The following is a 17,139-nucleotide window of genomic DNA, read 5'->3' as shown; positions in this document are numbered from 1 at the left end:
GGACTTAGTTGTCAGAGGCTATTTGAGGCGCATGCCGTGAGGAGCACTTTTAGGTAGTGGGAGCTTGTCCCCACTACCACTCCTCAGCTTGACAATCTTGGAACCAAGACAAAAGAGCAAAGACAACCACTCTACGTCACTTTCATTGACCTTACGAAGGCCTTCGACCTTGTGAGCAGAGTTGGCCTGTTCAAAATCCTTGCCGGGATTGGTTGTCCCCCGAGGCTCCTCAGGATAGTTCAGTCATTCCACACAGACATGAAGGGCGTTGTTCAGTTCGACGGCTCTTCTTCGGAGGCCTTCAACATCCGCAGCGGTGTGAAGCAGGGCTGTGTGCTTACCCCACCCTGTTTGGCATCTTCTTCGCAGTCATGCTGAAGCATGCCTTTGGAACATCAACTGATGGTGTCTACCTCCACCCAGATCAGATGGGAGGCTGTTCAATCTGTCCCGGCTGAGGGCAAAAACCAAGGTTCATGAAGTACTCATCAGGGACATGTTGTTTGCAGGCCATGCGACACTGGCAACACACTCTGAAGAGCAACTGCAATGCCTCATGGACAGCTTCTCAAGAGCCTGCCAGGACTTCAGCTTGACCATCAGCCTGAAGAAAATCAACGTGTTGGGCCAAGGCATTGAGCACCCCCCTGACATTATCATCAACAACTACGAGCTGGAGGTAGTTCACGAGTTTACATACCTTGGCTCCACCATCACAGACAGCCTCTCCCTAGACCCCGAGATCAACAGACGGATCAGACGAACAGCCTCAATATTCGCCAGGCTGACAAAGAGAGTCTGGGAGAACAGAAAGCTGTCGACGTACACCAAAGTTGCAGTCTACGGGGCCTGCGTCCTCAGCACACTGCTTTATCGCAGCCAGACCTGGAGCCTCTACTACCGACGAGCGGTGTCTCAACACCTTCCACCTTCGCAGCCTGAGACGCATCCTAGACATCACGTGGACTGACCGAGTCACCAACAATGAGGACCTGGCCCACGCCCAGATACCCAGCCTCTTCACCCCTCTCCAACAACACCGTCTTCGCTGGCTGGGCCACGTACACCACATGTCAGACAGAAGGATCCCGAAAGACCTGCTGTATGGGAAACTGGCCTCTGGCATGAGAGCACAAGGGCAGCCCCATCTTTGTTTCAAAGACGTTTGCAAGAGAAACATGAAGTCACTGAAAATGAACGTCGAGAGGTGGGAGGACATCGCAAGCGATCGCTCTCACTGGAGGCTGGAACTACGCACAGGTGTAAAAAGAGGAGAAGAGAAGCCGAGGCTTGCTGCGGAAGAAAAGCGCACTCGTCGGAAAAACAGCACCGAGACAACACTGGAGGACAGTGCCTTCAAGTGCAGTCGCTGCAGCCGAGACTGTCACTCCCGTGTGGGACTCTACAGCCACAACAGACGTTGCTCTAACACAGACTGAAGCGAGACTTTCCAGGCGCAGATCCATGGTCTTGCGAGACTAACAGATGCCACCACCACATTGTCAATCAGGAGACTAGTGTTAGCTAGTGTTGGGCATGTGGACAAGTGGTTAAGGCGTTCATCTAGTGATCTGAAGGTCGCTAATTCGAGCCTCAGTTGTGGCAGCGTGTTTGTGTCCTTGAGCAAGGCACTTAACCACACATTTCTCTAGTGTCTGTGCGAGGAGTGGCGCCCCACATAGACTTCCAATCTGAGCCTTGTAAGGCATGAAAATGCCCAACGCAGGCCTCTCATGGTCTGAGTCGATGTTCCCCTCCATTATCAATCTTGTTTCTTCAAGGTGCAGTTGCTAGTATTCTAAAAGTAATTGTATAATAAATAATTATCATCCATGTATAATAACTGCAGGATAGAAAGGAGGAATGCTATATTCCTCTTTTACTTCAATTATTTTTTCTCGTTTTTTCTCACCTTATCAAGTGGCAGAAGTAGTTTATACTTTGAATGCCAGGTTATTGAGCAAAACCTGTTTTGATCTTCAGATGAAGCTTCCTCTGTGTCATAATTGGATTGAGTTGAGGGTATTCTACATGATGCAACAAATCAGTCTGGTCCTTTGAACTGTTTGACAGAAACTCATCTTGCAATAAATGTGTTTCCTAATTATCACTAAGCTTTTGGCCATCTGTCCAAATATTTCCTGTCATGTCTCGATATTAAATTTTCTTTAATATCTTGGGACACTTTGCAATAAATGAGATATCATTGTGTAATCAACTTAGAAATCAAATTGCCAAGTTAACCTGAACATTATGGCCTTCTGATTTAATAAATGTGTTATTTTTTTTGATTGGAGGGAACTTGGTACACAGCCTACATTACCTTTAATGCATAATTGCCTATAGATCCTGCACTATGTTGTCCAGTCAAACATATTGATGAAATTTCCATTTCTTAATGATTCTGATCTGCTTTTACAAATTATTTGTTTTGCATTGGACAGGTGGCTGCCCAAACTCTGGAGGGAGTCTCACGGGAAAAAATATCAGTGGATAACATTCAATTTTTAACATTGACGTTAAATAGCCTTTGGGAGCTCGAAACCTAAACTAAGCGTTGACACAACTTTTTAAAGAAATAATAAAATTGATCTAGATCTGTACAACATGCTTACATGCTGGACAAAATGTTATATTTGAAATCAATTTTATAGAACCTATTAGTTTTATGCCCTGATTTATGCTAAAGCTTCTGCCAATTGGAGGAACTTGCCACGAAGCAATTCCTATAAAGAGTATAACATGCCTACTTTGCGTGTAAAATTAAATTCATTCCAATGAAATTGGCTATTTCACCAACATTATTTCATTGTGTGTCTATGGGTCACATTAAAGATTGCCTCTTCACCCATTTTGTTTTTAGTTCTTGCATTACAACTAAGACCTGCATTTATATAATACAAGTTATTTCACTGAAGAATTATCAAATAAACTTTGAAACCAAGTCACGTAGGAGTCTTAAGGGAGGTGGTGAAGGTAAAATAGTAGTTAGTCTTATGAAAGAAATGTCAAAGTTTAATACTGAAGCACAAACATTCTCCCAGTAACCATTCAGGTCAATTTATTGCTCTACATTAACTCAAGAAGCAAAGTAAACATTAAGAAGAATTAATAAAATTAATAATGTTGTTTTCCTCCAACTCATCCTTTCTCTCCCATTCTTTATGACATTAATTTCACATTTATGCTACTTGAAACCTTTGCCTGTTTGGGATATTAATGACAAAGTTTTCACCCTTTCTGTACATTCAGAATGACATTTAGAAAATGTTTGTAACTGCATTCTAAAATTCACTTAACACATCAAAAGTTACCAAAATGGTGACTGACAGGAGAAAGATTTGATGAGGATTAAATATAATGTGGATAAACCAAGAGATTCAAAATCTGCTGAGGGCTAGATCAGTGGCTTTCAGAACTGGTGATCCAGAAAAGTACAAGAAGTCCAGTAATGACCTCCAGAAGGCCATCTCACAAACAAACTGCAATTCTGGACTAAAACTTGAATCACCTTGCAATGCTGGATAACTGTGGCAGGGCTTAAATGCCATCACCTACTACAAAGAAAAACCAGGCAACAAAAATGATAAAATGGTTTAGCTCCTAGATGAGCTCAATTCCTTTTATTCTCAGTTTGACTGACAGAACATAGAGACACCTATATGAACTCCCACAGTCCCTGATGACCCAGGGAGCTCAGTTTCAGAGGCCCATGTGAAAGCATTATTCAGGAGGGTGAATCCACAGAAGGCATCTGGCCCAGATGCAGTACATGGCCAAGTATGAAGATCTGTGCTATTTAACTGGCTAGAGTGCTTACAAACATCTTCAAAGACTTGCTTCAACAGTCTAAAATACCAATCTGCTTCAAGGAAGTTGCCGGTGCCCAAGAAGAACATAGTAACCTGCTTCAATAACCATCATCCTGTGGCACTTACATGCACCATGACTAAATGCTTTGAGAGCTTGAGCCTAAATCCTGTCACCTCCTGTCTGAGGATTGATCTGATCTATTCCAATTTGTGTAACATTACAACAGGTCAACAGCGGGTGCTATTTCATTGGCTTTTCACTCAGCTCTGGAACATCTGGACAAATAAAGATGCTTACATCAGGTTGCTTTTCATTGACTACAGCTTTGCATTCAACTCTATCATCCCCTCAAAACTCATCCCTAAGCACCAAGAGTTGTGCCTCAATATCTCTCCATGCAACTGAACCCTTGATTTCTTCACTGGCAGACCCCAGTCAATACAGATTGGCAACAAAATCTCCTCCACACTCACCAATAGCACAGGTACACCACCATGCTGTATGAATAGTTCCTTGCTTTACTCACTTTATACCTATTATTGTGTGGCTAAATACAGCTCCAACACACATATTTTAGTCTGCTGACAATACCACTGTTGTTGACTGAATCAAAGGTGCGGACAACTTGCATATGGGAGGGAGATTGAAAATTTGGTCGAATGGTGCAACAATAACCTCTCACTCAATATTGTAAGATCAAAAAGCTGACTATTGACTCCAGGGGGGAAGAAGCTGGAGGTCAATGAGCCAGTTCTCATTATGGGAATAGAGTTGGAGAGGCTCAGTAGTTTTAAATTTCTTGGTGTTAACGTATCAGAAGATCTGTCCTGAGCCCAGCGAGTAAGCGCCATCATGAAGAAAGTGCATCAGCGCCTCTACCTTTTTAGAATTTTGTGTGGATTGGGCATGCGACCAAAAACTTTGACAAACTTCTATAGTTGCACATTGAAGAGTATCCTATCTGGTTGCATCATGGACTGGTTTGGAAACACGCATGCCCAGGAATGGAAAAGTCTACAGAAAATGGTGGATACAACCCAGTCCATCACAGGCAAAGTTCTCTCCACCACTGAACACATTTACATAGAGCGCTGTTACAAGAAAGCCACATCTATCATCAAGGGAAGAGAAGGGAACATCGACAGGACTCAGACTCATGAGAGGCCTGTGTTGGGCATTTTCATGCCTTATAAGGCGTAGATTGGAAGTCTATGTGGGGCGCCACTCCTCACACAGACACTAGAGCAATGTGTGGTTAAGTGCCAAACACGCTGCCACAGCTGAGGCTCGAACTAGCAATCTTCAGATTACTAGATGAACGCCTTAACCACTTGGCCACGTGCCAAACACATCAAAGAACCCTACTATCCAAACCATATACTCTTCTTGTGACTGTCGTCAGGCAACAGATGTAGAAGCCTTAAGTTTCACACCATCAGGTTCAGGAACAGTTACTATTCTACAACCAGGATGGATAACTTCACTCACCACAACTCTGAACTATTTTATGACACACACTCATATTCGTGGCAGCACACGCAAAATGCTGGAGCAACTTAGCAGGTCAGGCAGTATCTATGGAAATGAGTAAACGGACTATGTTTCGGGCCGAGACCCTTAATGAGTCCTGATGAAGGATCTCAGCCTGAAATATCGACTGTTTGCTCATCTCCATAGATGCTGCCTGACCTGCTGAGTTCCTTCAGCATTTTCTGTGTGTTGCTCTGGATTTCCAGTATCTGCAGAATTTCTTGTGTTTATGACACTTTTTCATGGGCTCTTTACAATTCCTGTTCTTAGTCTTACTTTTACTCTTTTTATTTGCTCAATTCATCTTCTTTTGCACTGTGGTTGCTTGTTGGTCATAGTTTATGTTTATTTTTCTGTAAATTCTATTATTTCTTTATTTTCCAGTAAATGCCTACAGGAAAAATTAATCTCAAGGTAGTATAAGGAAATATGTATGTACTTTGATAACAAATTTACTTTTAACTTTAACTACCAGTGGGACTTCAAGAACATATCAGCCTGCACCATTCTTCAACATTGTAGAAGAAAGGTTAAATCATTAAGCAATACATAATATCACAAACAATTCTAATGATGGCAGTAAAACTGTATTATTTCAGACAGGTGAAAACTATGGCTCAGAGTATTGATATATTATCCCTTCAATAATTAAATTAACATAGGAGGCTTACAGTAAAAAGAAGTAAATTAATTGATTAAATCAATTATCTTTTAACAGGTATGAGAAGGGTATATTCTCAATAATTTTCTTTAAATATTCTTGATGCTTAAGATATTATTGATATTCCTTAATGGATATGAGGTGGAAGATGAATCAGAATCAGATTAAATAGTTATGCCAAAAGGCAGCAGATTAAGTGGACAATTTGGGTTGAATTGTTCAGAATTTGAAGATGGAAGACATTATGATCAGATTAGTCCCTGGAGGTATTGGAGCTCTACACAAACCTTATCCTGTCAAATACCGATACTATTCCTTTATCCCTTCTGCACTACTGCATCAATGCTCTTAGCCTCTCTGCTCTGCAGTATGACAGGTTTCTTTTCCTCACCATAATCAGGAGATGGAATAGGTTCAGCAGCTGGATTGCAGTTGGGTTAGTGGGATTGCCTCTAGATAAAATGAGCTTGCAGGGTCTGCTAGCAGGAGCTTCTTGGAAGCAGGTTCATTGTGCAAAGAAACATTTGAGAAGTATACCAATGATTAGAAGTTTTTTGTATACGCTGCGTTTCTCATCTGTCACAATAACAGGATTGCTGGATGTTTTCCAGAGAGTGCAGATGCATCAAATTCTCATGTTCAGTACTGGAAAAGTTGGTGGGAAACAGAAACAGAAACAGAAACATATGTTGAAAATGCAGAGTTAATGAAGAAATGCACTTGAAAACCTGAATTGATATAACTGAAACATGACTCTCTCTACCTTTACATTTGTGGGCTGTAATTGATCTAACAGGAGAACTCATAGTTTCTCTTCAACATAAATCACTTTAGGCAAAACACGGCTATTATGGTCTCACCAACTAGGCTCCTTCACTAGAGATATGAAGCTAGCATGATTCCCCATTCATTGTATGTGCTAAGTGTCTTGTCTCTCTCTCTCTTTCCACAGGTGGAGGACATGCGGTGGGCTGGAGGCAGCCGTCAGCCCCCTACATCTGTCTGCAGTTTACCTTGCAAAGCTGGAGAGCGCAAAAAAATGGTGAAAGGTGTGTCCTGCTGCTGGCATTGTGAGCTTTGCGATGGATATCAGTATCAAAGAGATGAGTTCACCTGCTCGCTGTGTAGCTATGACATGAGGCCCAATGCAAACCGCACTGGCTGCAGCCAGATTCCAATTGTCAAGCTCGAGTGGCATTCACCATGGGCCATTATCCCAGTCTTTCTCGCCATGCTTGGGATTATCGCCACGATTTTTGTGATTGCCACCTTTATACGGTACAATGACACGCCCATCGTGCGGGCCACCGGCCGGGAGCTCAGTTATGTTCTCCTCACTGGGATATTCCTTTGTTACATCATCACCTTCCTGATGATAGCCAAACCGAACACAGGAATCTGCTCCTTCCGTCGTATCTTCTTGGGCCTTGGTATGTGCATCAGCTACGCTGCATTATTGACTAAGACGAACCGGATTTTTCGCATCTTTGAGCAGGGGAAGAAGGCTGTGACAGCACCCAGGCTCATTAGCCCAACCTCTCAGCTGGCAATCACATCTAGTCTCATTTCAGTCCAGCTCCTTGGAGTTTTCATTTGGTTTGGGGTTGACCCACCAAACACAATTATAGACTACGATGAACAGAAGACCTTAAATCCTGAGCTTGCCAGAGGTGTCCTCAAATGTGACATTACAGATTTACAAATCATATGCTCCCTGGGATACAGTATTCTTCTAATGGTGACATGTACTGTTTATGCCATCAAAACAAGGGGCGTCCCAGAGAACTTCAATGAAGCTAAGCCTATTGGATTCACTATGTACACTACCTGTATAGTTTGGCTTGCCTTTATTCCAATATTTTTTGGCACTGCAAAATCAGCAGAAAAGGTAAGTGGACTTTTTTTTTAATGTTTCTGTTGCAACACATTGGTCTTTGTTTGAATATATTAAAAACTGAGTTTGATATGTTTCTTTGTTGTATCAGTTGCCATTTGGTGCACTAGGTATTATTGAACTTGATAAACACAGGTACCAATTGCGATACCATAGAGATGAACTTGGTAATGAACCTGGAAAATCAATATAGCTTGGCCTGATTTCTGTTCCTCAGTGAATAACTGTTATTATTAACTTGCCCTTCATTCTACCCTTGTTTTTTTTTACTTGCTTATTGCCTCACATCTCCTTGGTGTTAAGAATTTGCAGACTGTCATTGCAGAATGGGAAACAAAAAATTATCTCTGATTTCTGGCCCTTGCTCTCTATGAGAATTCAAACATTGCCCCTCACTCTAAACTGAGAGGTAACTGTCAGACCCAGGCCAGAAGTCTCAATTTTTCTGCTCAGAAATATGAGGACAATCAGAGCATTCAAGACTGAGATAGCCACATTGTGTTATATCGAGATATCAAAGGGAAGTTGAGCTAAGATGGTAAAATTGAAGTGAAGTATGATGAGACATGATCTAATTGATTGATGTGTGGAGATACTGAATTTTGCCTGCTGTTCCTTTGTTCTTAGCCATTCTCAGTGCAGCTTTGATTAACTATACACAGAAGACAATTTGACATAGGAGCAGAATTTGGCCCTTTGGCCCATCGAGACTGCTCCACCATTCAATCATTGCTGATCCTTCTTTCTTCCCCCCTGCTCAGCCCTCCTCCCCAGCCTCTCCCTGAAACCTTTGATGCCTTGTTCGATCAAGAACCTATCAATCCCTGCCTTAAATACACCAAACGACCTGGCCTCCACAGCTGCCTGTGGTAACAAAATCCATAAATTCACCATCCTCTGGCTAAAGAAATTACTCCGAAGCTCTGTTTTAAATCCTGGTACTGTACCCTTTTCTCTAAGACTCCCCCATGAATAGAAACTTCCTTTCCGCATCTATTCTGTCTAGCACTTTCCATGTTTGAAAGGTTTCAATGAGATTTCCCTCATCCATCTAAATTCCAGAGAGTACAGACCCAGAGCTATCAAACGTTCCTTGTATGATAACCCTTTCATTCCCAGAATCATCCTTGTGAACCTCCTCTGAACCTTCTCCAATGCCAGCAGATCTTTTTGTAGATGATGAGCCCAGAACCATTCACAATGCTCAAAGTGAGGCCTCACCAGTGTCTTATAAAACCTCTGCATCACATTTCTGCTCTTGTATTCTAAACTTCTTGAAGTGAATGCTAACATTGCATTTGCCTTCCTCACCACTGACTTTATCTGCACGTTAACCTTTAGGGTGTTTTGCACAAGGACTCCCTAATCCATTTGCATTTCAGATTTTTGGATTTTCTTACCATTTAGAAAGTAGTCTGTACGTTTATTTTGTCTACCAAAGTGCATGACCATGCATTTTCCAACATTGTATTTCATTTGCTACTTTCTTGCCCATACTCCTAATCTGCCCAAGTCTTACTGCAGCCTACCTGTTTCCTCAACATGATCTGTCCCTCTACCAATCTTCATATCATCTGCAAACTTGGCAACGAAGCCATCTATTCCATCATCTAAATCATTGATATACAACATAAAAAGAAGCAGCCCTAACACTGACCCCTGTGGAACACCACTAGTCACTGGCAACCAACCAGAAAAGGATCCTTTTATTCCCACTCACTGCCTCCTACCAATCAGCCGAAGTTCTAACCATGCCAGTAACTTTCTTGTAATACCAAGTGCTGTTACTTGGTAAACAGCCTCTTGTGTGGCACCTTGCCAAAGTCCTTCTGAAAGTCCAATTATACAATGTCCACTGCATCCCCTTTCTCTATCCTACATGTAATCTTCTCAAAGAATTCCATCAGGTTTGTGAGGAAAGATTTCCCCTTAAGGAAACCATGCTGACTTTGTTATATTTTGTCCTGTGTTACCAAGTGCTTCATAATCTTATCATTAACAATTGACTCCAACATTTTCCCAACCACTAAGGTCAGGCTAAGTGGTCTATAATTTTCTTTCTGCTGCCTTCCTCCTTTCTTAAAGAGTGGAGTGATATTTGCTATTTTCCAGTCCTCTGGCACTATGCCAGACTCCAATAATTTTTTAAAGAACATTACCAATCACTCCACAATCTCCACCGCAATCTCTTTCAGAGCCGTAGGGTGCAGCTCATCTGGTCCAGTTGACTTACGTACCCTTAGGTCGTTCAGCTTTTTGAGTACCTTCTCCCTTGTAATAGTAACTGCACTCACTTCTCTTCCCTCATACCCTTCAACATCTGGCACACAGTTACTGTCTTCCACAGTGAAGACTGATGCAAGATACTCATTTATTTCATCTGCCGTCTGCTTGTCCACCTTAATTATTTCTCCAGCCTCAGTTTCTAGTGGTCCTATATCTACTCTCATCTCTCTTTAATTTTTTACATAGTTGAAAGAGCTTTTACTATCCGATTGATATTGTTTGCTAGCTTGCTTTCATAATTCTCCTTTTCCCTCCTGATGATTCTTTAAGGTGCTCTCTGTAGGTTTCCCAATCCCTGATCTTCCGGCTATTTTTTGCTTTGTTGTATGCCCTCTCTTTTGCTTTTACATTAGCTTTGACTTCCTTTGTCAGCCACAGTTGTACTATTTTGCCAGTTGAATCTTCATTTTTGGAATACATCTATCCTGCACCTTCCTCATTTTTCCCAACAACTCAAGCTATTGTTACTCTGCTGTCAATTTACTTTGGCCAACTCATCTTTCATATCACTGTAATTTACTTTACTCCATTGAAATACTGTTATGTCAGACTTTGCTTTCTCCCTATCAAATTTCAAGTTGAATTCAATCATATTGTGATCACTTCCTCCTAAGGGCTCCCTGATCACCGCATTACATAGCACCTAATCCAGTCTAGCTGATCCCCTAGTAGGCATAACAACAATCCACTTTAAAAAACCATCTTGTAGGCAGTCAACAAACTTGAGAACCTGATTTTCCCAATTGACCTGCATGTTGAAATCTCCCATGATATCATAATATCGTGAAATATAAAAGGTGTGCCCTTTTGACACGCCTTTTTATATTTCACGTTGTAATCTGTGATTTACTTCCCAACTACTGTTGAGAGTCCTGTATATAACTGCAATCAGGGTCCATTTATTTTTGGTTTGAAATTAGCTTGCTTCTGTTGATTACATTGTGTGAGGAGATGATGACAGACTTGCCAACAAAAAATTAAAAGCAACATCAAGATATGTATCTTTAGTGAAAAGAGAAAATATTGAGATATACAGCTTTAAATAGTTTACAATGTATTCCACTGTTCAAATTTCCTTAAGATTAATCAAGTGAACTTCAATTATTTCATCTTAAAATTAGGTTTTGTATGAATTTTCCATATTTTTAAAGATATACTTCACTCTCCTGAAAGATAGACCTGAAACTATCTTATGAGTCTTTTTCTGCTGCTTGTTATTGCGCTGGGTAGATAGCATTTTAGCATCATGAATTTTGTACTCTTCTCGAGGTGTTGCTAGTGAATGAATGAACAGCTGGATTTGGAATTTCCTAGATTTACCTCATTGCAATATTCCACATTTGAAACAAAAACTGGGAGAAAATGTCAATTCTTCTGAATTAGCTTAGAATATGTATATAGTAACTATTACTTTTACCGGTTTTCCACACAGAGAGGCTCTAGTACGTATGTTGTAAAAACTAAGTGTGTGTATTAATGTGTGAGATCATGCAATAAATATGCTGTTTTTACATATGCACATGTCATTGGCTATCAAGGCCCATGGTCTGGAGATCCCTGCTTAAACTTTTCCATTTCTTCCTCAAGTATATTCCTTGAATCTGCTCTTGAATTTTTCCAAAGGCAATGAATTTTGACAATTGATCCTATTTTTGTGTTTTCTGTATTCTCTCAACTGTTGAACTGAGAGCTTAAGCCACAACATTTGAGACACCTATAGAGAAGCTGTTTGTGATCCACATAATAAGACCAATGTCTATATGCAGTCAGTGCCCACATTATTAGTAATCTCCTGTGCTTAATAAAGTGGTCTCTGAGTGTACCTTTGTGGTCTTCTGCTGTTGTAGCCCTTCCACTTCAAGGTTCAGAGATGCTTTTCTACACACCACTGTTGTAACACACGGTTATTTGAGTTATTATCACCTTTCCGTCAGCTTGAGACAGTCAGGCCATTCTCCTCTGACCTCTCACATTACAAGGCAATTTTTGCCCATAGAACTGTTGCTCACAGGATGTGTTTTATTTTGTTTTTGTTTTTCACACCATTCTCTATAAACTGTAGAGACCATTGTGTGTGAAAATCCCTGGTGTTTAGCAGTTTCTGAAATAGTCAACCTCCCTCACCTGGCACCAAAAATCATTTAATGATCAAAGTCAAATAGGTCACATTTCTTTTCCAGTCTGATGTTTACTCTGAATGACAACTGAACCTCTTGACCATGTCTGCATGCTTTAATGCATTGAGTTGCTGCCACATGATTGGTCAATTAGATATTTGCATTAATGAGCAGGGGTATAAGGTTTATGTAATGAAGTGTGTACGTCTTACCTCCTGCTTACACTTAACCATCATTATGGTGAAAGGAGAGAGATAACTGTAACATGTGGCATGTCCCAAAAGTATTGGTCTGGGATAGACAAGCATCATGGCTCCAGAAAACATTCTTCCCTTTCCCAATATGGACACAAGGCTGAATTCCAAAGGCAACAGGACTTCCTGCTATTACTGTAGGATAAACGTTTCATGAGAATTCTTACCCTTTCTTCCCACTATGACTCTGTTTGTCCCCATTGCTGGGAAATTATGATTAACATGCCCATGTCCATCTGCCTGGTGAGTTGTTGGACCTTTCCCTGCAGGAAAAATCAGTGAGCAGTCAAGAATTTGATCCTGAGTTATATACTGGGCTCCATTGATTTAGAAGAACAAAGTGGCACCAACAAAGGACCCAGAATTCTACTGCTGTTTCTTCATTGTCATTAGTTCCAAATCTTAGATCACACTTACTGACAGCAAAGGGGATAAGGATCCTAGGGATCAAGATCAGCTCCTTGAAGACCAGTATTACCAACACACCTAATTATCAGGGATGAAAAATATAATTTTAACATGTCAAAAGTGAAATTCTATACAGACTGCTTGTCAATATTGCATAAACCACGTTAAACAACTCCTTGATCCCAATCTCCTCCACTTTGTAAAACATAATGACTGAATTATAAAAAACAAGCAAGGACCCTTAAGATTTGTGGCATTTGACTTGACAATCAATACAATATCACTTGGTGATCATTACATTCATAATTGCCACATCAATAATAGTTTCCCTAGACTTTTGATGAGCTTCTAATTTACAGTACATAGTATTCACATTGATTCAGATTTTTGGCTTTGTAAATAATGTATCTTTCTTCATAAATTCCATCAGTGAGGAATATTTTGCTTGAAAGACAGTCTCCCATTTCTACATGCATACCTTCACCCTATCTCTTTCAAAGTTTATATGCAGAGAAGTGAGAAAAGTGTTTCTTTTCAGGAACTTAAAGAAGCTGAAAATGTGAAGTCTTAGGATTGTTGTGACTATGTTCTGCTAGTGCCCAGAGTATGTTAGTTAATGATCAAACAGAAAAGAGACAGCAGAATTTTGATTTTGTGGCTGTGTTGTATATCTGGATGATATAAATATATTCCTTTATATATCATTTTAATCCAATTATTAAAATTAACACCAAAGCCAAATTTCTCTAAAACATTGAATAAATATTTCCATTCAACTTGGTCGAACGCTTTTTCAGCATCCAAAGATACAACGCATTGTGGAATTTTAGAAGAGGATGAATATATAATGTTAAATAGTCTCCGAACATTTGAAAAGGAATAGCGACCCTTTATAAAGCCTGTTTGATCTTTACAAATAATTTTACCCAAAATATTCTCCAACCGATTGGCCATTATCTTTGACAAAATCTTAGCGTCAACATTTAGTAACGAAATAGGTCTATATGAAGCACAGTCAGTAGGATCTTTATCTTTTTTAAAAATTAAAGAAATAGAGGCCTCATAAAAAGTAGAGGGTAAGTCACCTTTCACAAAAGAATCCTTAAACATTTCCAACATAGACAGAGAGAGCAACTTTCCAAATTTTTTATAAAATTCTACAGGATAGCCATCAAGTCCTGGGGACTTAACAGATTGCACTGAAAAAATAGCTTTATGAATTTCGGCTTCAGTAATTTGAGCACCGAGAATCTTTTGATCCTCAGCTGAGATTTTAGGAAAAACAATCTTTCGTAAAAAAAGCATTCATTTTAGAGGAGTCTAATGGACATTGAGATTTATATAGCTCAGCATAAAAATCTTGAAAAACCTTATTAATTTCTTCATATTCCTGAGCTAAGGTACCATCTTTCCTACGAATTTTCATGATTTGCCTTTTGGCTGCAGCCATTTTTAATTGAGATGCAAGCAGTTTATTATTTTTATCTCCAGACATATAAAATGGGCTCTTTAACATAAGCAAATAACCTTCAATGGGATGAGTTAATAACAGGTTATATTGTGATTGAAGTTCCACCCTTTGTTTAAATAAATCAGTATTGGGGGAAATTGCATAAATATTATCCAAATCTTTAATTTGTTTTGAAATTCTGTCTAATTCTGCTTTAGTTTGTTTTTTAAGTTTATCTGAATAAGAAATAATGTGACCACGTAAAGATGCTTTAAATGTATCCGATATAACTAATTTAGACATACCCCTTATATCATTAAAAATAAAAAAATCCTTTATCTGGGTTTCAATGAAAGTGACAAAGTCAGAGTTTTGCAATGATGTCTGAGACATGCGCCAAGGTGGGCGGGCAAGAGTGACATCATCAAATTCAAAAGACAAACTCAGAGGCGCATGATCAGATATAACAATAGCGTCATATTCGCAGGTTTTAACACTAGGCAAGAAGCGGGGATTGATAATAATATAATCGATCCTCGAATATTTTTTATAAAAGTGTGAGAAGAAAGAATATTCTCTATTCTCAATAGACAATAGAGGATATAAGTATATTCCTATAGGTCTGATTCTTAATTTGCAACTTCATGCTTAGTGTAGTCTCTGACTTGTGAGAGTTAGCCTGTGTACTCTCACATATATGGAGAGCTGAGATTATTAAAAAATCCTTGTGCGTGTAGCTTCCAAGTTTTGTTGGATAAATTTAAAATGTCTTGGTGAAGGAGGAGAAGGGAGGTCTAAGAATGAATCTCAAGTTCGGTCATGGTGACATTTACATATATTGACTGTGAACTTTGAACTCAAGTACAGAGGAAATAACTTGGGGACACCAGATGGTACTGAGGGGCAATACCAGGAAGCATCATTTTAAGGTGATTTGAGGAAAGTATGGGGGAGATTATTAGAGGTTAAGTTCTTTACACACAATGGTAGGTGTGTGGAACGCCCTACCGGGGGTGATGATAGAGGCAGATACATTAAGGACATTTAACAAACTCTTAGATAGGCACATGGATGATAGAACAATGGAGGACTACGCAGGAGAGAAGGCTTAGATTAGGCTATAAGGTTGGTTCAATACTGTGAGCTGAAAGTCCTGTACTTTGCTGTAATGTTCTATGTTCCTGATACACTGAGAGAGAGAGAGCAGAAGGAAGCCAGGAGACTGAGGAGCATGAGAGATTTGTTAGGGAAGAAAAACATTAACCAAAATAAATAAAGTTCCAACTTATACAAATTTTACTTCTAATTCTGTGCAGCAGATAAAACACTCACAACATCATGGTTATTGGAAATAATGGGGTTATTTATATGAGGAAGCATCATTAACATATGTAAGGAGGAGAATATATTTGAATGGTATGATCATAGCATATCAATTGTTAACATGGATTTAAAATGCCAGGAGTTGATATTTCTAGTTGTTATTTTAATATTAAAGTATCATCATTATATTTTTCTGTTGGTGTTCTCTTCTGACCAGGAATGAGACTTATTTGCATTAAAACAACATTAATTTTCATTTTCTCTATGATTTCCCAGTTTGAGAACAGTTGTAGGAAAGAACTCTTGAAACGTCCTGTGAAATACCTTAATTTATTCACATCCCTCCCTGATGATTCTCCTCAGTTGGCAACATGAGAGCTTGACTAAGAGATGCTGATGATGGCTGAAATTATGGAACTGATTTTCCTTTGAGCTTGAATTTGCAGATTTGTGGCCAAAATCCCTTTGAGATGGAAAATTCTCCCAACTCAGTTTTCTTACATAATTGATAGATAGATGCTGTATCTGCCAGATATCTGGAAATGTTTTGCAGCTTACCTCTGATCTTAATCTGCAAGGGCCAGGATAATGGATTACATTTATATATCTTACAGCCCCAGTGAACTTTGAAATCCTTAGAAATCTCAGGGAGGTATAAGTGGGTGAGGAGGGGTTTGGAGAGGGAAGCCTTCTCTGTAATTGCGCCAAAGAGCAACTTCTAGAAGTAATCAGCAAGTCAGGCAAAGAGCTTAAAGCGTGTGAAAGGAAATCCTCCAAAGAATTCCAACATGTAAAAGTAACGGACTGTGCCTTTGGTGAACTAGCAGCTCTACACTCTCAGTGATCACTGTATTACGTACGTCCTGTACTGAGTAATGTAGCAACTGAGTGTCTGTTAATGGACATATGCTTTTGTACCCCATCCACTTCAATGATCTTCTGCACACCACTGATGTAATGCATGGTTATCTGATTTACAGTTACCTTCCTGTCAGCTTGAACCAGCCTGGCTATTCTCCTCTGACCTCAGTCAGTAACAAGGCATTTTGTCTACAGAACTGCCTCTCTCTCGCTGGATGTATTTTGTTTTCGCACTTTTGTCTGTAAGGCTGTCATATTCTGGGGGAGCACTGGGGGAAAGCTCCCACAATCTATTTAATGCTCCCAGTAGTGTGCATCTCAAGTAGCCTCTGACAACCAACCCAGCTCATGACCTTCTCGTGTGGTTTAATTAGTAAGCCTGGTGGAACTGTCTCTACTGACAAGAGAAGGTACAAAGGCGGGTTACAGGCGCCTTAAAACTATCATATCATGCAAATGGAGCTCATCATCCATGCTTAGCGGCTCATCAATGAGAAGGGAAATTCAAATTTCAAACCTCTATTGCTTTGCGGCTATACCTA

General features: G+C 39.9%; 1 protein-coding gene across 2 annotated transcripts in view; it reads left to right on the top strand.

The window, feature by feature from the left end:
* LOC134356766 (metabotropic glutamate receptor 7-like) overlaps window positions 1–17,139 on the top strand; it is an 854,194-nt gene that overhangs the window by 613,637 nt on the left and 223,418 nt on the right. For both annotated transcript variants that reach the window (XM_063067868.1, XM_063067869.1), the window contains exon 8: window positions 6,957–7,892. In XM_063067868.1, the coding sequence (XP_062923938.1) occupies window positions 6,957–7,892 (936 nt within the window). The remainder of the gene's footprint in view (window positions 1–6,956; window positions 7,893–17,139) is intronic.

This window comes from Mobula hypostoma, chromosome 15, assembly GCF_963921235.1.
Source record: "Mobula hypostoma chromosome 15, sMobHyp1.1, whole genome shotgun sequence".
Lineage (NCBI taxonomy): Eukaryota > Metazoa > Chordata > Chondrichthyes > Myliobatiformes > Myliobatidae > Mobula > Mobula hypostoma.
The sequence above is the reverse complement of the archived record's forward strand: the minus strand, read 5'-3'. Positions and strand labels throughout refer to the sequence as shown.